The following is a 23,707-nucleotide window of genomic DNA, read 5'->3' as shown; positions in this document are numbered from 1 at the left end:
TGGGCTTATTCATTCCTCCTCTCTCTCCTCCTGTCACCTGCCGTCTCTGGCATCCTTGCTCTGTGCTCACCCTGCTTCTCCGCCTGGGGACTTCAGGTCTCCTCTGGGGGGCGGGGCGGGGGGGCTCTCCCTACCTAGCCGGACTCTCCGGCCTAGACTGTTGCCGCCCTGTCCCTAACTTTGCCGCAGCGTCATCACAGCGTTGTCACCGCTGTCTGCTCCAGCTTCTCCAACAGCAAATTGCGCCCTTAAGGGCAGGTACCACGTGTATGTCCCTCAGTGGAGCCGGCGCCATCAACTTCCCTCAAGTGCATCCGAGCACCCGGCGGGCAGGGCTGTGTTCTGGTGAGCGCGCCACTGTTATCTCCGGGAGCGGCGTGGCTGCGCCCACTGCCCACTGCCCAGGCCACCAGAAAGAGTGTGCTTGCCAGCCCCTGCAGGAGGGAGAGAGGCCTCCCGAGGCTGGGACTCACTGCATAGACCGGGACCCAATCTCAGCCAGTCCCAGAGAACCTGCTCATGCTTGTGCAGGCCCAGGTTCTTTCTACCGGACACCGCTGCCTTCGGACAACCAACCCACCCGCTCAGCGTCGGGATTTCAGAAAGAGCAATCAGGCTTTGGACACGGGGAGGGCCTGTGCGATCTGGTGGACTAGGGCAGGTATTGTTTACCCCCCTCTTTTTACGTAATAACAGCACCTCTATTGGGCTCGGAGGGAATGACCTGCCCTGGCTGAACACACGGGTCAGAAAGCGAATCAAGGTGCCCTGTCCTTGCACCGAGAAGGGGTCGGGCTGGGCCTGGAGTGTGTGTCCCGAGTGGCGTCAGAAACCTGGCAAGGTTGGAGCAGACGCACAGCAGGAACCCGGAGCAGGTTCACCCCTTCTGGCCTCCTCTCGAGGGCCCCCAGGGCCACCACCCTTGTTCTCCTTCTTCCCAAACTTGGTTTTTCAAATTTCCCTCCCATTCGAAGTCCCGTGTGCCTTTCCCGCGTGGGCGAGCCGCACTGCGCTTCTGGCGCTCACGGTCGGACTCCTGCTTGGCACAGCCGCCTCCTGCCGGTGGAATTTCTGCCCTCCCCGCTCCCATCCACTCCCCTAGTTGGTCTCTCCTTACCGCCCTTTGGTCCCTCGGTGTCCCTTCTTCCTCCCAAAGAGAGAAATTCAGGGAGACATTGATGGGGGAGATGAGGTCCTGAACGCACACCTGGGGGTGATAAGAATACAACCTGTCACGAGTCCGGCCTTTACCGCACTTCTGCTTAAATGCAAACCTTGTCTGCATCTTACAAATGATGAAATTCTAGTAGTTTCTTGTCTACCGCTTACGAGCAGTGAAAATGCATTTACTGCGCCCCAGGCGTCTGTGAGCTGCCCGGGGGCCTCTCTGCACAGCTGTCGCCCTCAGCCCCAGTTCCACGGCACACGTCACGCATCCGCCACAGCACTTGCTCCCGCCGAGCCCTAACGGAAGCCCGGAATCTTCGTCTTAGGCAGCCATTGTCAAAGGTTGTACAAGAACATTCTAGAAAAACCAGAATGTCCTAGTTCTAGAATTCTGTTCCTTGAGAACGGGGATGGGTCTTCGTCTTTTGCTATTCCCAATGCCTGACGCTGCACTTTGTAGGCACTCAAATTGATTTTCACCTCGAGTTCCTACTGACCCTAAGAGACAGGTATTATGATCCCTACATCACAAATGAGGAGAATCAGGCCTGAAAAGGATGACGCAATTGTCCTAAGTCTAGAATTAGGAGTGACAGAGCCCAGATTTGAACCCAGATGTCCAAATCCAGAGGTCTTTCTACCATGTCACCATGCCTTCTTCTCTGGCAAATTCGTGTTTAAAATTTCCAAATCTTGTGAGGGGAGGGGTGGAAGGAGGCTGAGGAATGCTGAGTGGCAGGAATGAAACGAGATTGGGAGAGGACAATTGTTGAGATAGGGGCATGAGTAGCTGGGGGTTCATTACACTATTTTTTCTAGTTTTCCATGTTTCATATTCCCCACAGCAACAAATTTAAAACAAACTTCAAAGTCTTATACCCCAGTCCTACACTGAGACTTTTATGAAATATTTAAGAGCATATAATTTGCTATGAATCCCATTTTTACACAGGACTGCTTCTAAGCAAACTGAATCTGGGTGTTTCAGCAGTTGTTCAAACTAATATTTTAAAAACAAACAACCTCTTTCTGGGATGGGTGTTAATAATAAATGTCCATAGGTACCTGGCAAATAATGACACACTATCATGACTGAATATTCTGTAGCCATTAAAAATAATTATGAGGCCAGGCATGGTGGCTCACACCTGTAATCCCAGCACTTTGGGAGGCTGAGGAGGGAGGATTTCTTGAGGCCAGGAGTTCAAGGCCAGTCTGGGCAACATAGCGAGACCCTGTCTCTCCAAAAAAAAAAAAAAAAAAAAAAGAATTAGCCAGGTATGCATCTGCAGTCCCAACTACTTGGGAGGCTGAGGCAGGAGGATGGCTTGAGCTCAGGAGTTGGAGGCTGCAGTGAGCTATGATCAGGCCACTGCACTCCAGCCTGGGCATCAGAGCAAGACTCTATCTCTAAAATTTCTAATAAAAGCTGCATAGCATCATTAATATATGATGTGTGAAAATGGTAGGGAAAAATGGTAACTATGTTGTAATTGCAATCACGTTAAAAATGCATTAAAAACTACTAGCAGGCAGGGTGTGGTGGCTCACGCCTGTGATCCCAGCACTCTGGGAGGCTGAGGCGGGAGGATTGTTGAGCTCAGGAGTTCGAGACCAGCCTGAGCAAGAGCGAGACCCTGTCTCTACTAAAAATAGAAAGAAATGATCTGGACAGCTAAAAATATGTATAGAAAAATTAGCCAGGCATGGTGGTGCATGCCTGTAGTTCCAGCTACTCGGGAGGCTGAGGCAGGAGGATCGCATGAAACCCAGGAGTATGAGGTTGCTGTGAGCTAGGCTGACGCCACGGCACTCTAGCCGGGGCAACAGAGTGAGACTCTGTCTCAAAAAAACAAAAACAAAAACAAAAAAACCTACTAGCAGCTGAGCGGAGTGGTGCATGTCTGTGGTCCCAGCCTAGTCAGGAGGCTGAGGCAGGGGAGGATTGCTGGAGCCCAGGAGTTTGAAGCTGCAGTGTGCCATGACTGCACCTGCTAATGCACTCCAGCCTGGGCAGCATAGTGAGACCCCATCTCTAAAAACAAAACAAACAAACAAAAAAACACTAGAAGAAAGTATGCTAAAGGTGTTACCACTACTGTTGCAGAGGAAATGACACTACAGAGAGATCAAAGTGACTTGTCACCCATCTGGACAGCAGCAGAGCGGAGCCTGCCTAGCGCTGCCTCCCTGCAGTCAGCTCGCCCGCTCCTTCTCAGAGTGCTGGCACTGGCTCCCTTACCGGGAAGTGAAACCAGAGATCAGAGCAGGACTCGTCTGAGGTGACAGCTTTATTCCCACTGAGCTCATGGCTCCCTCCTGGGAACAAGCCCCGGCTTCTGGTCCGATGGCCATCCAACCGCAGAGTGTAAGTGAGATTGGCAACCAGACGACCTGGGCAGGGTGGAAAAGGCAGGCGATGAACGGCGGGGGGCCGCAGGCCTGGCTATGGGGCAGGCAGCTTCTCTGGGGAGCGGGAGGACGCACTGACCTTGGAACTGAGGGATGAGAGGCTTGACCTGGAAACACAGTGTGATGTTGACTCCTTCCTTCTTCCTGTCCCTGGCTGAATAGGAGCATTCCACTTCATGCACTGGGATCTCAGCTGGGGAGAAGGACATCCGAGTGACCACATCCACCACGGGCCGGGAGCTGCAAGCCAGAGAACAACCGAGTCTCTCCTTCGGCCCCCTCTGCTCATCCCCCACCAGACCTGCGGCTCCCACGAGCGGAGTCCAGAGGCCGCTCCCAGCCTAGAGCAGACCGCCCCGTCACTGCCTGCTCTCAACGACACTGATTTTGCCGACTAAGTGGGGCCCCCTCCCGCGGCCTGCTGACCCGTGCGTGCGCTCTGAGAAGCGAAATCATGCGAGCTGCTTCTGCGCCTATAACCCCCCAGCGAGGCTGCACGACACCCACAGTGAAGCCCAAGCTTTCCGCTGCGCGCCCGGGGCTGCCCTCTCCAGTCTCGTCTGCCGCTACGCGACCTCTGGGCTGACCCAGCCACACTGGCCCTCGCTCAGTCCCTTGGACACGTCAAACTTTTACCTGCCTTGCAGTCTGGGCACATCCTGGGCTTCTGTGAAATACATAAAAAGCTCTTACCCCGACTTCTGCAAACCTGGCTCCTTCTCATCTTTCAAGCCCCAGCTCAAATATCATCTCCTCTCAGGGGCCTTTCTTGGCCACTCAGTCTATAGCAGGTCTCCCTTGCTGTCCTCTCTCATGGCACCCTGTTCGTTTCCTTCACTGCACTTATTACAATTTGTAATTAACTATCTTTTGTTTAATTTTTTATTCTATGTTTCTCCGCACGTAAACTCCGTGCCCAATGCCTGGTTCAGTGTTTAAGACATAGCAGGTGATCAATAAATATCTATTCCCTACGTGATTCCTCCAACAACTCTTAAGATATGGGTAAGGCGAGAAATGTCACCACTTCAAAGATGAGGAAACTTGGGTCCTGAGAAGCAAAGTGACTGGGGTGAGACACCTCAGAAGTGAACGGCAGATCTTCGACTTGAATCCAGGGCACCGTGTTCTAGAGACATTCCTTTACCTGTCACGTGCGGCTGCTTCTCTACGAGGTTTCGGTGCCGGATAGGCCTGGGTTCACGTGCCAGGTCTGCCATGATGGCAGCTGCTTACCATGGAGTATGATCCGAGCCTCCATAAACAGAGGCCCTGTCACACGGGGCCAGGGCGAAGGCCACAGAGCCCATGCCTGCCAAGCATCCGCATGGTGCCCACACACCTCAACTACTCAGAGCACGAGAGCGGAGGTTGTTGGGAGGACTCGGGTGCCATCTTACCTCAGCACGACCACTCGGCCCTCAGCCCCCACAGCCACATCTGCCAGGCCATCCCCTTCAAGGTCCTTCACCCCGTGGATGGAGCGTCCGAACCACCGAATGCCTGAGAACAGCCGGGTCCCTTCTATCCGCTGAGAGCAAGAGAGAGATCATGCTGAGCTGGGGGAGGACAGGACGGAGGCCGGGAAGGGCCAGCCTCGGAGTGGGGTCTGGGTATGGGGGCTTCAGGCCCCGGGCCCAGGGTTGGGTTGGCAGGCAGAGCACCTCACCTGGCTTGGCCGGGGGCTGAGCCCACCCTGCCGCCCGTTGAAGATGTACACAGCCCCCTGCTCCTCCAGGGGGGCTCCCACAGCCACATCCGTCAGCCCGTCCCCATTGATGTCTGTCAGGGCAGCGATGGCGGCTCCAAAGCGCCCCAGGGGGTAGCCGTGATCCCCCTGCAGTTCTGAGGCCTCTTCGAACCCCAGCTGGGAAAGAGCAAGGAGACAAGTCACACCTTGATCACTCAGCGGGCTTTCACAGCACACGGCATTGCGAAGGACAATTAGTGAAGAACACTAAAGAAATGTAAGACAGGCCAGGATGGTGGCTCATGCCTGTGATCCCAGTGCTTTGGGAGGCCAAGGTGGAAGGATTGCTTGAGCCCAGGAGTTTGAGACCAGCTTGGGCAACATAGCAAGACCCCGTCTCCACAAAAAAATAAAAATTAGAAAAATTAGCCAGGTGTGGGGGCACAAGCCTGTAGTCCCTGCTACTCAGGAGGTTGAGGTGGGAGGATCGCTTGAGTCCAGGAGTTCTAGGTTGCAGTGAGCTATGACCATGCCACTGCACTCCACCCTGGATGACAGAGCAAGATTCTGTCTCTTAAAAAAGAAAAAAATAATAAAAAAGAAAGAAAAGAAATGTAAGATGTGGTCCTCGCAGACCTGGAATGGTGCTGCCACCAACCTGGGTTGAGGGGCCAGCTCCGCCTCTTGCTGTCCACCTGCCCTGTGGCTCCGGGAAGTCATTGGTGCCCAGCCCCGCGAGCCTCGGTGTTCCCATTTACAAAGTATAGCTTGTAGGCTCTCAGGAGGTGGTCGTGAGATCAAACGAGGTCACGTCCACAAAAAATCTGGCAGGGCCCCTGCACACAGCCTTCCGCAGTGAGGAGCAGTTCTTGTCTGTCTGCCTGTCGTTCTAACGGTTCAGTTAACCCCGGATCAGACAGGGAAGGCCCCTTAGCAAACCGGGACGAAGTAGGCCCGTGAGTCTCTATTTCTCCCGTTCCTTCCCCCTGGGCTCCGTGTCCGGCGCCCACCTGTCTTCTCTGGTAGGTGAACACCCGGCCTCCTTTCTGCTCCCCGTAGAACAGCGGGGCTCCCACCAGCAGCAGCTCCGCCTCCCCGTCCTGGTCCACGTCCACACCACACAGCTCGCCACCGAAGTAAGAGCCGACCTGCGGGAGAGGCAGGCGTCTGAGGAGGAGCCCGTGGGGACACGGGGCTGGCAGCGGCCCCCTACCCTTCAGCTGCACCATGTCCATCTTATTCCGCTCCCTCAAGGGCAGGTTCAAATCCTGGACCCACCCTCGGAGCCTGTATGGATTAAGACACGTGGGCTCCTTGGGGCTCGGTTTCTGAAACCGGACAGTGGAGACGCCAAGGCTCACCTCAGAGGGTGCGTGAGCGTGAGGTACAAATGTGATAGTGTTTGGCACAGCGCCTGGCACAGGGTCAGCGGATGAGTGCTCAAGGGACAGCCGGAGCGTGGTGCACGTCACGCCAGGCCCTGGTCTGCAGATGCCCCGCGGGGCGTGCGCACCTGGTTCCCGTCTATCTTCTGGACCTGGCGCCACTGTCCGCTGTCATTGGGCTCTCGGAACAGCAGCACTCGGCCCACATGCCGATATCGGGGGGCTCCTGCTGCCAGCAGCCGTGTGTTCCCCTGGGAGGGCAGCCAAGTCACCGTGTAACCTGAGGGGACAGAGCGAGAGGACTGGAGTTAGAGACACAAAGGATGCTGGACGAAGGTGACACCCAGAGGGAAAGGGGCAGAGGGCCCAGGAAACTGGGTTATTAACAAAGACGCATCGGCAGCCAGAAGACCCGAGAAAAGCAGTCATCGCTCTGAGCAGTGCAAACAGTGCCATTTGGGCCCAAGGCCGCTATATCCCTCAGCTGTGTAATCTTGATGATCATTTCGTGCCTCTGAGCCTCAGTTTTCTCATCTAGAAAATGGGAACAGTACCAACCTCGTGGGGTGGTTTTGAGGATGAAATAAGGCCATGGATATAAAATGCTTAGCACTATGGCAGCGATCGCTAAACTAAGATCTAAAGGAGAGGAGCATAGTAGACATCTAAGATTATACTTATCTCTGTATACACATATGTCCACACATATGTGTATATTATGTGTGTGTGTGTATAGTGGGGTGGGCGTCTAGAGATTAAACTTCAGAGTTATTTTCTCTTCTTCAGTGAGCAAAGTACACCTATTTTCCAAAATACCAAAGAACAGAAAATCACCCTGAAGGCAGTAGTGTCCGTACTAAAGTATAAGCGTTGTGGTTTACACAGAACAGACTTTGGGGCTACATTACCAAGGCTCTGCTACTAGTTCTGTGACCCTGGTCAAGTTATTTAAACTCTCCTTGGCCCAGTTCTTTCATTTGTAAAATAGAGATGATAAAAATACCTTCTCATCGGGTTGTGAGGATAAAATGAGATAAAAGATGTTAATACATGTAAAATGCTTAGAACAGTGCCCGGCACATAATTGCTCAGTAAAGAATATCAAAAAAAGAAAAAAGAGCCAGGCACAGTGGCTCACATCTGTAAACCCAGCAACTCAGGAGGCTGAGATGGGACGATTGCTTGAGCCCAGGAATTCTTTTCTTTTTGAGACAGAGTCTCACTCTGTTGCCTGGGCTAGAGTGCCGTGGCATCAGCCTAGCTCACAGCAACCTCAAATTCCTGGGCTCAAGCGATCCTCCTGCCTCAGCCTCCCGGGTAGCTGGGACTACAGGTATGCGCCACCATGCCCGGCTAATTTTTTCTATGTATGTATTTTAGCTATCCATATAATTTCTTTCTATTTTTAGTAGAGACGGGGTCTTGATCTTGCTCAGGCTGGTCTTGAACTCCTGACCTCAAGAGATCTTCCCACCTTGGCCTCTCAGAGTGCTGGGATTACAGGTGTGAGCCACCACACCTGGCCTGAGCCTACGAATTCCATACCATCCTGGGCAACATAGCAAGACCCCATCTCTAAAAAAATTTTAAAAATTAGCCAGTTTTGGTAGTGCATGCTTGTAGTCCCAGTTACTCAGGAGGCTGAGGCAGGAGGATCACTTGAGCCCAGGAATTGGAGGTTACAGTGAGCTATGATTGTGCTACTGCACTCCTACCTGGGTGATAGAGTGAGACCCTGTCTTTTAAAAAAGAAAGAAGAAAAACAGAAAAAAAGAAGACAATTACTACGGTAGACTTCCTTAGAAGGGTAGATGCAAGATGAATAGCACCAATTTTCCTGAGGAAAAAATTAATAAGAACCTTTTGTGTTCTGAGAGTTTAACAAAAGAGTGACCCACTCCTGTACAGTGGTCATGGATGAGGCAGGGCGGAAAGATGGTGGCTCTAGGTCCATGAGAAGGTGGAACCCGGAAGCCGTCCTGGCCCAGAGCTCTTGGAGCCAGCTCGTACCCTGGGGCAGGCTGATTGTATGAGTGTGAACTAAAAGAGCTATCACCTGAGAACAGAGCACAGGGGTGAGGAGGCCCCTGCAGCCCGAGCCTGGCATCACCTTGGGTGAACAAACATCCACAGAACTGTGCAGGAGGAGACTCAACAGTGACATCCTGAGGCAGAGAGAAGCAATAGCAATTGTGGATGAACTAAACTCATTTCCTCTACGCTTGGCATCAAAAGAACTCTCGAGACTGAATAAAACCCTAAAGCTCTTGGACAATTCAAGAAGAGGAAGCCTCAAAAAGTCCTCAAGTAATCCTCCTACTAATGAGGCAGGTTGTTCTAAAATGTACCTGGGATCTAATTTATAGGGATGACTGAATGATGACATGGAGAGAGGCCACTGTCATTGCAAGACATGTATTACTCACAGCTCCCCAGAAGCGGGAGGCACTGGGCGCCATGCAGGGCCAGGCGGGGAAGCGCCAGGTCAGGAGTGAGGGAAGAGCACGGCCCACAGCTCTGACTGCGCTTTCCGTGGGGAGGATGGCGGGGTAGCGTGGGCAAGTTCAGGATTGCACAGTTTGAATGATTTTGGCAGGCTCTGGGCTATAGTGGTGGTCTCTAGTTGGCTGGTACCTGACCCTGGGCTGACGTAGGGCAGAGGAAATAATAGCTTGGTATGTAAGAGTTGGATAAAGGAGGCAGTTGGAGACACAAGCTCCTGACTGGGGGTTTGCATATAAAAGGGGTGTTCACGGGCAAGTTGTTCCCTATCTCTAGGAGTTAGCTAGCCCTGGGAGGGGCAGTCTCTCCAGGCTTAGCAAGTCCCCAAGGTGTCAAAGCATCAGCAAATACAGAAAATATGGCCGGGCGCGGTGGCTCACGCCTGTAATCCTAGCACTCTGGGAGGCCGAGGCGGGAGGATCATTTGAGCTCAGGAGTTCCAGACCAGCCTGAGCAAGAGCGAGACCCCGTTTCTACTAAAAATATAAAGAAATTAGCCAAACAACTAAAAACAGAAAAAATTAGCCACGCATGGTGGCACATGCCTGTGGTCCCAGCTACTCGGGAGGCTGAGGCAGGAGGATCGCTTGAGCCCAGGAGTTTGAGGTTGCTGTGAACTAGGCTGACACCACGGCACTCTAGCCTGGGCAACAGAGCGAGACTCTGTCTCAAAAAAAAAAAAAAAAAAAAAAGAAAAGAAAAGAAAATACAGAAAATAAAAAACATGATTAATACACAGATGAGGGGCCATTAAGAGAAAAATTAAGAACATTGTAACCAGACTTGAACTCTGAGTTTGTTCGTGTTGGTAGCTCGATTGCTTTCATTATTATTTTAAAGCCAGACTGAGAGACCGTCTGGCCCCTGAAACCAGAAGAGACCCAGCAGAAAGGAGAAGTACTCACCCAGATATCCCGCTCTCACTTCTGGCGTCAGTGGCTGGTTCCCAACAAACGTGTTCCCCTGCAGGTCTGCCTTTAGGTCGAGGAAGCCTCCAGCCCAGTCCTTGGCTCCGACGGCCCCCACGACTGCATGGCCCTGCCCGGGGTGGGTGGGGGGGGAGATTAGTGGGGTCAGCTGCCTTCCAGGAGCCGGCTGTGTCCCCGTGCCCCCCACCGTCCGTGGCTTCAGGCCCACCACGTACCCTGCTGAGGTCAGCGCTGATCCCGCTGGAGGACAGCTCCATGTTGAAAGAGGTCAGATCCTGTTTGCTCGTGCCTGGGGGACAAAGCGGCGGAGAACGGGCAGTAAAAGCAGCGACCCTCGTGGGAGGACAGAGGAGGAAGAGCAGCATGTGTCCCTGCACGTTAGAGCCAGGCCGACCGGGCATTGGCTTCCCGCTCGGAGTCGGCTTTCTGGGCTTGGACCTCCCGTCACCCCCGCCTCGGCAGGCCCAGGATGCAGCTCTTGGTTGCTGCCCCCACTCGGGCCTCCCGCTTCAGCGAATGGCGCCCCACCCCGCTAAGGAGCCACGCTAGGAACCAGAACCAGAGTCCTCCCTTTCCCCGTCCTGTCTCCAACACATCCGTCACCAAACCACGATGAATCTACCTGCAAAATACACTCGTCCCCTTCCCTGAATGACTTGTTCTGCCCCCACGCAGACCAAGCCATCTCATCTCTGGCCCGACCAGTGCGAAAGCTCACTCGTGTGGCCTCTGGCTCCGTTCTTCCCAGCTTTGTTCCACAGAGCAAGTCTTTTTTTTGAGACAGAGTCTGGTTCTGTTGCCTGGGCTAGAGTGCCATGGCGTCATCATAGCTCACTGCAACCTCAGACTCCTGGGCTCAAGCGATCCTCCCACCTTGGCCTCCCGAGTAGCTGGGACTACAGGCGTGCGCCACCATGTCCAGCTAATTTTTTCTATATATAATTTTAGCTGTCCAGATAATTTCTTCTATTTTTAGTAGAGATGGGGTCTCGCTCTTGCTCAGGCTGGTCTCGAACTCCTGAGCTCAAATGATCCTCCCGCCTCGGCCTCCCAGAGTGCTAGGATTACAGGAGCGAGCCGTCCACCGCGCCCGGCCTAGAGCAAGTCTTTTTAAAAACCATGTATCAGACCGTGGCTTTCCCTTTCCTCAGAAGGCTTCGTGCCTTCCCATTGCTCTTCACACTAAAATCCAAATTCCTCTCAAGGGCCTGGAAAGCTCCACCTTCCACCAATGTTCCCTCTCCTCCGACCACACTCTGGTCACTCTGACATTTTCTTCTGTTCCCCCAACATGCCAAGCCCATTCCCCTCGCCCGGCCTCTGCACTTGTGTTTCTCTCGGACTGGAATGTTCTCCGCCCACATTCCACATTCCTCTCGTGGCTGGCTCACTCTGGTCTTTCACGTCTCAGCTCAAAAGTCACTTCAGAGTGAATTTAATTGCCTTTCATTATCATGTTCGTTTCCTTGTTGACTGTCTTTCCTTATTCATCTTGAACACGAGCTCCATCTTCGCAGTATCCCTGAGTGTCTTATTCACAGTGAATCAATAAAATGAAAATAATCTCACCAGCCTCGAAAGAATGCTGAGAGAAATGAGTGAAATCATGGAAAGTGCCTGTTACATGTATGTTTTCAAGAAACATAGCAATTTCTTATGATGATTGGTTCACTCATCAAATGAATATGCCGCGTAACCAGGCATCGGGTGCCGGGGCTCGCCATGGCAGACCTCATGGCCTAGCGTGGGGGACAGATACTGAGCAGATAATAGAATACAATGTATGCCACAGGCCTCTGACAGAGAGCACACAGTGGTGACAGCAGCACATGGGAAAGAGCACCCGACCCAGGCTTGGGGCATCAGCTAGAATTTGTACAGAGAAAGTGACACCTAAAGACTTCTGGCCTCCAGACATTGAGACAATAAATTTCTGTTGCTTAAAGTCACTTAGTTTTTAGCATTTTGTTACAGCAAACTCAGTTAAATCTTACGCATCCCTGTTAAACTGGTGTTATTATCCCATTTGACAGAGAACAGTAAGCCTCAGAGAGGGAAGTGACCTGGCTGAGGTCACACAGCAAGTAGGAGGCAGAGAGGATTCTGGGGCAGATGGTACGTGCCACACTGCTTCTTCCCCTGAACTGGACACCAAGGCATGTCCTAGAGAGGGTGACTTCCCTGTGGAAATCATGTCGCTTTCAGCAGACTAAGCTTCCTCAGGGAAATACCCTCCCAGAGCCAGTCCTCTGGTGACCACAGTAAAAACTTCCTCTTACGCCAGGCCGAGCAAGAGGGCCTGTGGCCCCAGCCAGCCTGCTCATCTTAAGAAACGTGGAGCCTAGGAGAAGTGAAAATGAGAGAGTCGAACAAGAAGAGAAAGGAATTACTGTCAATCTGCAGGGCTCTGGTGACACCAGCAAGACATAGGTCAGTTCTGCGCCCCACCCGGGGGCAAGCTGAGCTCCAAGAGGAAGATGGAATTTCAGAGGAAATATCAGAGGCTGCTCCTAAATTATCCTCTCCTAAATTCCCACTAGAGGTTTCTGTTTAGCACTTAGTAAGTGCTTGTTATTATTATTCAGTGTGCCTCCAATCTGATGTCCTGGGTCAACTGCTGCATGAGGCTCCCGCGCTCTCTCCCAGGGTCTGTCACTCACCCTCAATGACATAGATCTTCTTCTGTAGCTCAGTGAATAGGTCTTTAAGCTTCTCAAATGTGTCCAGAATCTTTACAAACTCTTCTATGGGTTTGGAGGCAAATTTGTGGAGTGTCTCCTGACTTTCCTTGGTCTTAAAATGCTTCCCAATCTGTGAGGGAGGGAAGAGTGAAGAGCTGGCATCCCGGAATCTCAGACCAGTTTTCGATCATCTTCACAAGAGTCTGGCCCCACAGAGGAAGGGGACTGGGGTTCAGGAATAGGAGAGGGAAGACGAGGCTTAGGAAGCGGCTGGGGTCTGGGGCCCATACCCCGATGACGTAGCGGATGATGTCTTTGGCTGAGTCAATGTTGCCACTGTCAGTGGCCTCCCCATCAGTGATGATGATAAGCACTTTGGTGGCATCTGGCCGGGCCCCCAGCTCTTGCCGGAACACCTGTGTCCTGTGTCCAGGAAAAGGGGATGTGAGAGTCTCTTCCCAAACCACAGCCTCAGGTCTCCCCACCCTCCTGGCTTAGTCGCTGCCCTGCAGATTAAGCAAAAGCCCTCCTTGCATCTCCCAGACAGGTGTTGCAAGCCTCCGGTGGTCTCCTCTGAACCCCCCACCCCACTCTTGCTGCCCCCCTCACCCTCTGGGCCAGTGGTCTTCACACTGAATTCTGGGCAGCTTGTAGGGGGTCCCAGAGCCCACGGACTGAGAGGGGGAGGTTTTGTGACGGGTGACTCTGGGCTTCCTACCCTCCATTGCAATCACATGGCAACCACCCTTCAACCAGTTAGAGATGCTGACCTAGGTGGGATCTCAATGGGAATAAAGGGTTCTACAGCCAGAAAAAATTGGGAAGTCGCTCTTCCAGAGCAAGCTCACACAGCACCTCCCCTGCTTTCCCTACCACCCCTAGGCTGCCTGTAGAGCTCTGCTACAGCCTTTAACCGAGTGAATTGCGGTGACTTGTTTGTGTGTCAATTTCCCCTGCACACCATGAGGAAAGGACCGTGCTTGACTTGCTGCTGCACCTCTGGCTCCCAGCACAGAGCAGGTGCCCAGGGCCCGTGAGGTGACAGAAGGGAGAACTGAATACCCGACGGGCCACAGCCACCTTCTGAGCAAGCCGGGCTGGCCATGGCTCTCACTGGAACAGCGGCTCCACGTCAACCACCTGACCTGCCTGATGCCAAGACCTGCCTGATGCCAAGACCTCTGGTTCGATTTTGGATGCAAAATGTTTCTCCAATCTCCATCCACACGGACATGGGCCTATCGCAGGTGCTGTTCATGGATTTCCACCCTGGTTCAAACCACTGTCGCCTCCCACCTGGATTTTTCAGTAGCCTCCTAACTGGCCTCGTTGCTTCCACCCTTACCCCCTCTACAGTCTAATGTCAACCCCGCAGCCAGAAGGATCTTTTTAGACACATAAATCAGATTGTCACCCCTCTGCTGAAAACCTCCAGCGACTGCTTATCTTACTCAGAGGAAAAGCCAAAGACCCGCTATGGCCTCCAAGTCCCTAACTCAAACGGACTCCAGTATCTCTCTGACCTCATCTCCTGCTGTTCCCCCCTCACTTATTCCTCTCCAGCCATGCTGGCAGCCTGGCTTCTCTCCAACGTCCCAAGCACGTCCTCGGCTCAGGGCCTGGGCCGTTGTCTGCCTGGAATGGTCACGTCCCCATGGCTTCCTCGCCTCCAACATGTTGTAACCTTCTGCTCAGATGTAACCTTCTCTGAACTTCCTGCTGAATACTGCTTTATTTTTCTTTATAAAACTCGCATCTTTGGCTGCATTATTTAATTTACTTATTGATCTTGTTTATTGTATTTCTTTCCCCTACCGAAATGCTAAGCTCTGAGCGGGCAGACGTTTTTCTTTGTTTCATTCGCTGCTACATTCTTAGGACCTAGAACACAGCAGACCAGAACCTACAGCCGGATCCAGCCCGTGGCTTACTTTTGTATAGTCCATGAGCTAAGAATGGTTTTTATATTTTTAAAGGATTATAAAATCAAGCAAAGAATATGCAACAGAAATCATATGTGGCCAGAAAAGCCTAAAATATTTACTATCTGATCCTTCATAGAAAAGAGTTGCTGACTCCTGACCTAGAACACTGCCTGGCACAAAGTAGGTGGGCAAGGAGTATTATGACAAATATTTGCATGACTGCTTCTTTTTGCTCCCATAATTGACACCTTTTGGTGTATCTTCTCATCCTGCAGTGACCCCTTTCTCTAAGAACTTCAAGAAGAACATTTTTTAAGACCCCTTCCCACAGAGGTGGGACCCTGGAATCCATATTTGTGCCACGTGACCTAACACCATGAAGCAGACCCAGGCCATAGCTGCGTGGATCTCTGGACACGTAATCCAGGCTCAGGCCATCAGATTTTCTCTCATGGAAACTGGAATTCAGGTTGTTCATGTGAATTGGAAAACTGAGGCCACCATTTTTTGAGTGGATGTGGCTTGACCACGTACTACCAAAGCTGCCTACAGAGGGAGAATGAGTGGGCATGACAGAGTGAGTCAGCCCCAGAAGAAAAGAGTCGGAAACACACACGCACGAAGTCTTGAAGAGTACACCACATGCTCCTTTACCTTATGCAAATTCAACTGTGCCTGCTTGGCAAAGAAAAGAAAACGAGAAAAATACGTGAAAGAGCACAGATCTGTCCTGCTATTTCACTCAGTTTGAGGGTACGCCCAGAAGGGCACATGAAATAGGAGATCTAAATTCTCTTATTCCTCACACTGGTCTCAGTTCCAATGGCCACTCTAATCTTTAAAGGTAGGTATTTTTTTTTTTTTTTTGGAGACAGAGTCTCACTCTGTTGCCCAGGCTAGAGTGAGTGCCGTGGCATCAGCCTAGCTCACAGCAACCTCCAACTCCTGGGCTCAAGCAATCTTACTGCCTCATCCTCCCGAGTAGCTGGGACTACAGGCATGCACCACCATGCCCAGCTAATTTTTTCTATATATATTTTTAGCTGTCCATATGATTTTTTTCTATTTTTAGTAGAGACAGAGTCTCGCTCTTGCTCAGGCTGGTCTCGAACTCCTGAGCTCAAACGATCCACCCTCCTCGGCCTCCCAGAATGCTAGGATTACAGGAGTGAGCCGCCGTGCCCAGCCAAGGTAGGTATTTTTAAAATATACAATATGAGGCTGGGCGCGGTGGCTCACGCCTGTAATCCTAGCACTCTGGGAGGTAGAGGTGGGAGGATTTCTTGAGTTCAGGAGTTGGAGACCAGCCTAAGCAAGAACGGGACTCACTCTACTAAAGGCATGGTAGCACCCGCCTGTAATCCCATCTATGTGGGAGGCTGAGGCAGGAGGATTGCTAGAGCCCAGGAGCGTGAGGTTGCTGTGAGCTGGGCTGATGCCACGGCACTCTAGGCTGGGCAACAAAGCGAGACTCTGTCTCAAAATAAATAAATAAATAAAATAAAATGTACAATATGACTCGTCAACACAATCTAACAACTCTCATCTAGGCCTCAGCTTAAACACAGCAATCTGATCAAACTCTGGAAAAAATTCTGTATTGGATTTAGGAAATTAAGGTATCGTAGTTTCCAATGTGGGACTTGAATATATTGAATTTCTTGAATTCAAGGAATTCTTCGAAGATAACTTTGACTATTTGAGATTTTTATTCATGTGCTGGGTTCAAAAGCTGATCCCCATCTAAGATGTGACTCTACTGTGCCTGCGGTGGTTCACGTTGCTTTCTAAGTCCTGGTTCTAGTCCCTCATGAGGCCTGCCAATACCTCCTGTCCCGGGGGTTCACGAGCCATCCCTGCATCCTCCCAAGGTTTCCCTTCTGGATTTAGTTAGTAGAGAGTAGATTTCTGTTACTTACAACAAGAACAGCCTGGACTGAAATTGCTTCACTTGAATTCGTACAATAAACCGGCCCTTGCTGTACCTACCTATCGAGTTTCTACCCCCAGAAACTGGAGCGAGTTCACACAGAGCGAATGAGCGGATGTGCTCTCTCCTGCAAAGGGGACTCACGCAACGTAGTTGATGGCACCAAAGGTGTTGGTCAACAGGAGCATGTGTTTCACGTTGGCTAGCAGAACATCGGGGTCCTTCATTTTAACATAATCTAAGAAATTAAACTCTGTTTCGTAGGTCGAGGAAAACTGAACTGCAGCAAACTAGAAAAGGAAGGCAGAAATGACATGTAGTTACACACTCCCTCCTGCCTGTCTGATTTAATCTCCACTTATGCAGGACACGGGCAGCCCGGCTCCACAACCCTGCCTCAGATCATTTTTTGAAAATGAGGCAATATACAAGTAAACACAGAAGTAAAATGAAATAAACCTCTGCTTCTTCCTGTAGTGATGTCTGCTGAGCTCCTGTTCTCTGGGCCTGCCTATGTCACAGTAGGGGTGGCCTCCCAGCAGCCACATTCCTGCTGAGTGACCCGCTAAACTGGATGCAGTCAGCTGGGCCTCGGATGGCCGCCGACTGAGGCAGGCCAGTCAGAATCTCTTCCCTGAGAACTTGGAATTTGCAGAGGGCGGGCTTAGTTGAGAGGAAGGTGAAGAAAACCCTCCTGGAACTTTATCACGTGAACTTAGGAGTTTTCCTCAGGCCCCTGTAATCCAAAGATGCTAAGGGAGCCTGTCTACAGAGAGAAGCAAGAAAAGAAGGAAGCAAAGGCATAAAAAGAAATGGAAACAAGAACTAGAGAGAATCCTAGATGCTTTCCGCTCCCTGGCTCTTGTCCCTCCCAGAGGTCTAGCTACAGCCAAGCCCATAGGTTCTGGTGATAGCGCACACTAAATTTTCCTTTGATGGCTCAAGCTAGTTCAGGCAGGCATCCAGTGCCTATATCCAAGAATCCCGACATATTTACCTGGTAGGAAGTGTTGCTGAGTTTCCTCATCACATCCTTCATGAAGTCCAGGATTTTCTGAAATTCATCTTTCTGCAAGCTCCCCGAGCCATCAAACAGAAATACCAGGTCTACATTGCCCTTTATACATTCTGCAGAGGCCAGAGACAAAGGGACCTGGTGAAGTGTCTCCAAGGTCTGGCCCCCATGTAGGGGCAGCCACTGAAGCTATTCTTGCCCACTGAGTCCCCCATTCCTTACCCTGATAACCAGGGCGCCCCTGCAGCACAGGGTCCTGTAGATTCTGGCGGAAAAGGTAACACAAGCCACTCAAGTAGGTGTTCTGGTCACATGTCCGAGACAGTCCAGGGTCGCAGGCCTAAAGGAAGCAAAGGCGTTGCTATGTGTCTTCTGAGGCAGCATCAGCCAAGAAGAACCTTGAGAGTTCTTGTCCCCCTCCCAGCCTCCCTCCATCCAGCTGGCTACCAGGGCAAGCTGACACTGCCTCCACGAGTTCCCCACAGCCATTCCTCCGCTGCTACCAATGCTCTGTGCCAATGGACACGCGCTGCCTACAGGATGAAGTCCAAGCTCCTTACTTGGCACACACGTTGTTTATAGTTGGGCACTATCCGACGTTTCCAGGCCATTCTTTCCCATTTCCAATCTCACATTCTGTGTTTAGGCTAAATCAAGTACGATTCCCAGAATATAGAATGCCGTTTCTTTCATTTATGATTACCTTTCCCACCAGACTGCAATTTTGAAAGTCAGGGCTCCTGTCATGGTCACCTTTGTCTCTCCCTCTCCCTTCCCCATCAGAACCTAGCACAATGCCTGGCATGTAATAGTAGCTAAATAAATAAGCTGGGTCAGTATTTCACTCAGCTAAATAGTAGCTAAATAAATAAGCTAAATAATTAAAGACTGGGTCAGTATTTCCCTCAGCCTTGTCTCTCACACAGAACGATGCTGGCTGGGATAAATTGGAAAGAGTAATGAACTTGGAATCAAATGAGAATTTGATTCAAATCCTGGCTCTACCACTTTGCAACCATGTGACCTTGGCCAAGTCTCTTAACCTTTGTGGTCCTGTTTCCTCATGTGTGGAATGTGTATACTGATTCCCATGTCACCTGTGTGTCTTGAGGGTTAAAAGAGATAAGGTAATGTTTCCCAAACTTTAGACGTTTGTATAACTTCACAATTTCTGCCATTTGAGCATACTATTATTTACTTAATATTTTCCTTTAAATTTATTTTTTTCTTAACTTTAGCCTGTTACTAAGCAATAAGATCCAGGTAATAATGAATATGATGTGCTTATATATTTTTTCTGTTAATAATAAGCCAATAAATAAATATATAACTATTAAAACATTGGAAGTTTGTATACCACCAAAAATCATATTGTCTATCAATGGTTGTAGATATTTCATATTTGGAAAGAACCCGAGGTAAGTAAGGGCTTGAAAATAGCTGGCTCATAGTTGAAACACTGATCGAATCTGAGTTTCTCTAATGCTCTTGACCTTCGTGGGGTCCTTTACCCGTGTTCTTTCTTCCTCTTTTTAATCTCTTGTTCCTAGCATTGAGAGTCACAGGCTCGGATATCGCCATTCCACAAAATTCTTACCAAAATGCTTCCACCTGTGGGGTCTGTTGCCAAGGTCATTCCCAAGTACTTGGAGGTATAGTTGGAACCTGTAGGCACCAAAAGTTTGGTCTAGAGGGACTTAGGCAATCCAGGCTTGTTGGGGCCTGCCTCAGTTTCCCCGGAGACCCCATTCTTCCCATTTCCCTCCCCGATTACTCACCACTCGGGCTGACTGGTAGGCAGTTTCCAGTGCCTGGCTGGCACTGGTAGAGGTTTCCTGTGCTGTCCCCCTCACCTGGAGCTCCCACGACAACCCTGATGAGAAAGCTCACCTGTGAGATGGGGCTGCCCAGGTCTCCATCCACCCACTGCTGCCTGTTAAGGAGGTTCAGCTGCCCCAAGACTCTCAGAACAGCGCAGCCACTCCCCTTCACGGAGCTTCCTCAGCCCCCACCTCTTCCCTATGGCATCCCAGAGAAATAATTCCATACGCCAGAATTCTAGAAAATTGAGGAGCCTTTCCATTTACAGTCTAGAAACACTGAGGCCCAGAGAGTAATCGCCAGAATGTCATATTACAAGCCCATTCGGTCAGTCTTCAATTCACGATTCCTTTATGGCTTACTTTGTGCTAGTGCCCAAGTGTGTTGGGACTGTGATGTTTCCCCTATTAGGCGTTGGCGTGGTGCCCTAATGATGGGCCTCGCTCTACTCTTTGATGGCCTTGCTCTTGTCTACTCTTTGATGGCCTTGCTCTTGTCTGCTGAGAATTCCCGCCGACAGACGGGGATGTCCTGGAGACCCGCCCCAGCTCATTGACAGGCCGGCCCGGGGTGGGTGAGCCCTGGCCGCAGGGGCAGCCCTGGGGTGGGGGGCACCAGGAGGGACGCCGGGGGACGAGGTTGGGGGGCTGGCAGCTCACCCGTTTCCGACCTGCAGGACGCGGTACCCGAAGTGCCTCCCGGCTGGCGCGAAGGAGAAGCTCTGTGCGTGGCGCACGTCCAGGTTGTAGCTCCGGGCGGGCGCTGGGGGAGGCCAGCGCTGTCAGCTGCTTCCGGGGCCCGCACGTGCCCGGCAGGCGCTGGCCTCGGCCCCTTGCCCTTCCACAGGCCGCCCACAGCCCCTGGACTTCCCCTCCGGGGCCTTGACCCTGGGGACATGGAAGCAGCCACTCCCTGCCACCCAGAGCGGGGAGAGCTTTTCACGGGGCCTGAGAAGGACACACTTCCCATTTGGCCCCTGGACAAAGACGGCAGAATGAGACAGCGGAGGCGGCGAGAGAGGAGGCCCTGGGGGCCCCAGGGGCAGAGGGTGGCCAAGTTCCCAGGCAGAGGCCAAGATGGGGATGCCCCAGGGCAGGAGGGCAGGCCGGCCTGCCCACACACAGCTTCCCCTGTGGGCATGGGGCCCCGGCGCCCCAGAACTCGGATGCTGGGCCTTGGGAGGAGGGCGTCTTCCCACAGACGTGGGGACTCCAGCTGCCCTGATCCTGGGCGGCCTCTGCGGGGCCCAGCTCTCCCTGAGCCCGTCTGCGGGGCCCAGCTCGGGCAGCCTGCCTAGGGCACGTCCCACGCTGTCCCTTCCCGCCCCGCTTTCCTCCCAGCACGAGGCTTAGTGGGCAGCGTCCTAGGATGTCAGGTGTGCCCGCGCCTTCATGTGTCGAGACGGAGGGACTGACGAGGCAGGAGGGGAAAGGACTCGTCTGCGACACACAGACACGCAGGTGGTCCCAAGGGCGGCGCCAGGACCCGGCATTCTCCTCCCAGCTCCAGGCGCCCATTCGCCGGCTGCCTTTTTAAAGGATCCCCCCGCCCCCCAACTTTGCGCTCCCTTGTCCCCCTTCTCTGTCTTCCCCTCGCACCTTGCCTGCGCCGGGGCGCTGGCTGGCTGGCTGGCTGTCCTCCTCCCCCTCTCCCGCCAGGATTCCCTGACACCCGTGGCCATTCCCGCCCGGCAGCCCGCAGCCCCGCAGCCCCGCAGCCCCGCAGCCCGCAGCCCGCAGCCCCGCAGCCCCGCAGCCCGCAGCCCCGCAGGTCCCCGCCGCAGGCACGTGCGCCTCCCCGCCCCTCCCGTGCGTACCGAAGAGAACCGCCCCGCACAGCAGCAGCGCGTTCAGGACCACGCGGGAACCCATCCTTCCAGCGCCGCAGGGACCGCGGACCGGCCCGTCTCGGCGGGCCCCTGGGATCTGCCGGCAACCCAGACAGGGTGAAAGAGGGAAATGATGATGCCTTGGGGCCTCCTGCAGTGGAACTTTCTCACAGAGGCGCCAGGCTGGTGACACTGGGGTGGGCTGGGGGGGCGGGGGCTGTGCCTGTGGGGGTTGTGAAACCGCATGGGTTCAGAGAGGAAGTGTAAGCAGGTTAGAGACACTTCCTGTGCCTACTTGTATTTTCACCTCATCCAAGAGCAGACAGCATGGTGACGAGGTGACAGCTTCTCCTGCTCGAGAGCTGCTGCATCGGCCTCTCACTAACACAGAGCCAAAGACTCCCGAAAGCGCAGGAGAGGACCAAATGAGCTGTGGTAAAACTATAGTGGAATGCTATGCAGCCATGAAAAAGAACGGGGCGAAATAAGATAGGAGGAAAAAATGAGGTGGCTTTCTCTTGACATTGAAAGATGCCTGTGATACGCTGTTAAAGAAAAAGAGCAAGTTACAGAACGGTGTCTTTAGTAACTAATTTTAGTTCTAAAAAATAAAATCCAGGCTGAACATGGTGGCTCACGCGTATAGTCCCAGCACTTTGGGAGGCTGAGGTGGGAGGATCACTTGAGCCCAGGAGTTCAAGGCTGCAGTGAGCTATGATCCTACCACTACCCTGTAGCCTGGGTGGCAGAGTGAGAACCTGTCTCTAAAAATAAATAAATAAACGAAATTCTTTCTCCCAAAGAATGGGACAAAATATTTGCAAATCATCTATCTGATAAGGGGCCAGTCATGGTGGCTCACGCCTGTAATCCTAGCACTCTGGAACGATTGCTTGAGGTCAGGAGTTCAAGACCAGACTGAGCAAGAGCGAGACCCCATCTCTACTAAAAATAGAAAAAAAAAAAATTAGCTGGGCGACTAAAATTAGAAATAATTAACTGGGACTCTTTGTCCCTGGTCCCCTCCCCTCCCCTCCCCTCCCTAAGAAAAAAAAAAAAAAAGAAAGAAATGATTAACTGGGCATGGTGGCATGTACCTGTAATCCCAGCTACTTGGGAGGCTGAGGCTGGAGGATTGCTTGAGCCCAGGAGGTTGAGGTTGCTGTGACTAGGCTGATGCCATGGCACTCTAGCCTGGGCAACAGAACGAGACTCTGTCTCAAAGAAAAGAAAATTCTGATAAGGGATTTGTATCCAGAATATATAAAGAACTCTTATAACTCAACAATAAAAAGAAGACCTAATTTTTTAAGTGAACCAAGGGTTTGAATAGACATTTCTCTAAAGTGAATATGTAAATGGCCAACAAGCACTCGAAATAATGTTCAACATAATTAGTCATTAGATAAATGCAAATCAAAACCACAATGAGATACCTTTCACATCTACTAGGATAGCTAGAATTTAAGAAAAAAAAAAAAAAGTGTTGGTGAAGATGTGGAGAAATTAGAACTGTCAACGGAAAAAAAGCCAAACTCTGTAAAATAATTTTAAAGAGATTTACCTTGAGCCAAATTTGAGGACCATGACCTGGAGCCATGCCCAAGAAGCCTTGAGCAAGTGGCCTCGCTGTGGCTGGGTTACAGTTTGGTTTTATACATTTCAGGGAGACAGGGGTTACAGGTAAAGTCATAAATCAAAATGCGGCAGGCCTACATTGTTTTGGACCAAAAAGGTGGGTCATCTCCAAGGGGGGGAGTCTTACAGGTTATAGGTGGGTTTAAAGATTCTTTGACTTACAATTGGTTAAAGACATGAAGCTTTGTCTGAAGGCTTGGAATGTTTTAAGATAAGGAGCTGTTTTTCAGAGATGAGCCACTGGACATAGATTTGTTGTGTAAATTGAGGACCTGCAGGTGTGTCTTGCACACCCTCAGGCCTGTCAATGGGTTACAAAGGATGTCCCCCAGAAGGGAGGGGGGCATGATGAGGCACGTGTGACCTCCCTCCTGGTGGCAGGCAATTTAGTTTTAGGATACCCCCTTGGCTGAGAGGGGGTCCATTCAGTTAGCTGGTGGGGGTGAGCCTTAAGATTTTATTTTAGTTCACGGAATCCTGATCCATTGCTGGTGGGAATGAAACACGGGGCAGCTGCCGTGGAAAACATTGTGATAGTTCTTGGAAAAAGTTAAACATAGAGTTACCATATGGCCCAGCAATTCTTCTCCTAGGTCTATACCCAAAGGAATAGAAAACATGTTCATACAAAAACTTATGAATGAATGCTCACAGCATTACCCATAGTACCCCCAAACTGGGAACAACCTACATGTCCATCAGCTGACGAATGGATAAGCAAAATGTGGCATATCCATACAACATAGTATTATTCACCACAAAAAAAGAACGGAGTACGGTACCT

At 51.6% G+C, this 23,707-nt stretch overlaps 1 protein-coding gene across 2 annotated transcripts in view; it reads right to left on the bottom strand.

Moving 5' to 3' along the window:
- The window catches only part of ITGAL (integrin subunit alpha L), a 36,997-nt gene extending 15,595 nt beyond the window's left edge, over window positions 1–21,402 (bottom strand). For both annotated transcript variants that reach the window (XM_069486032.1, XM_069486033.1), the window contains exons 1-18: window positions 21,274–21,402; window positions 20,117–20,219; window positions 19,415–19,509; window positions 19,234–19,301; window positions 17,859–17,976; window positions 17,619–17,749; window positions 16,766–16,911; window positions 13,057–13,189; window positions 12,746–12,896; window positions 10,301–10,374; window positions 10,062–10,194; window positions 6,783–6,934; window positions 6,280–6,417; window positions 5,249–5,446; window positions 4,980–5,110; window positions 3,659–3,819; window positions 3,410–3,561; window positions 1,118–1,207 (exon numbers count right to left, since the gene is read on the bottom strand). In XM_069486032.1, coding sequence (XP_069342133.1) covers window positions 1,118–1,207; window positions 3,410–3,561; window positions 3,659–3,819; window positions 4,980–5,110; window positions 5,249–5,446; window positions 6,280–6,417; window positions 6,783–6,934; window positions 10,062–10,194; window positions 10,301–10,374; window positions 12,746–12,896; window positions 13,057–13,189; window positions 16,766–16,911; window positions 17,619–17,749; window positions 17,859–17,976; window positions 19,234–19,301; window positions 19,415–19,509; window positions 20,117–20,219; window positions 21,274–21,328 — 2,229 coding nt within the window. In that variant the 5' untranslated portion in view covers window positions 21,329–21,402. The remainder of the gene's footprint in view (window positions 1–1,117; window positions 1,208–3,409; window positions 3,562–3,658; window positions 3,820–4,979; window positions 5,111–5,248; window positions 5,447–6,279; window positions 6,418–6,782; window positions 6,935–10,061; window positions 10,195–10,300; window positions 10,375–12,745; window positions 12,897–13,056; window positions 13,190–16,765; window positions 16,912–17,618; window positions 17,750–17,858; window positions 17,977–19,233; window positions 19,302–19,414; window positions 19,510–20,116; window positions 20,220–21,273) is intronic.
- Window positions 21,403–23,707: the final 2,305 nt, after the last annotated feature.

The sequence above is a fragment of the Eulemur rufifrons genome, chromosome 14, assembly GCF_041146395.1.
Source record: "Eulemur rufifrons isolate Redbay chromosome 14, OSU_ERuf_1, whole genome shotgun sequence".
In the NCBI taxonomy this organism is placed as follows: Eukaryota; Metazoa; Chordata; class Mammalia; order Primates; family Lemuridae; genus Eulemur; species Eulemur rufifrons.
This window is presented reverse-complemented; position numbering and strand designations above follow the sequence as displayed.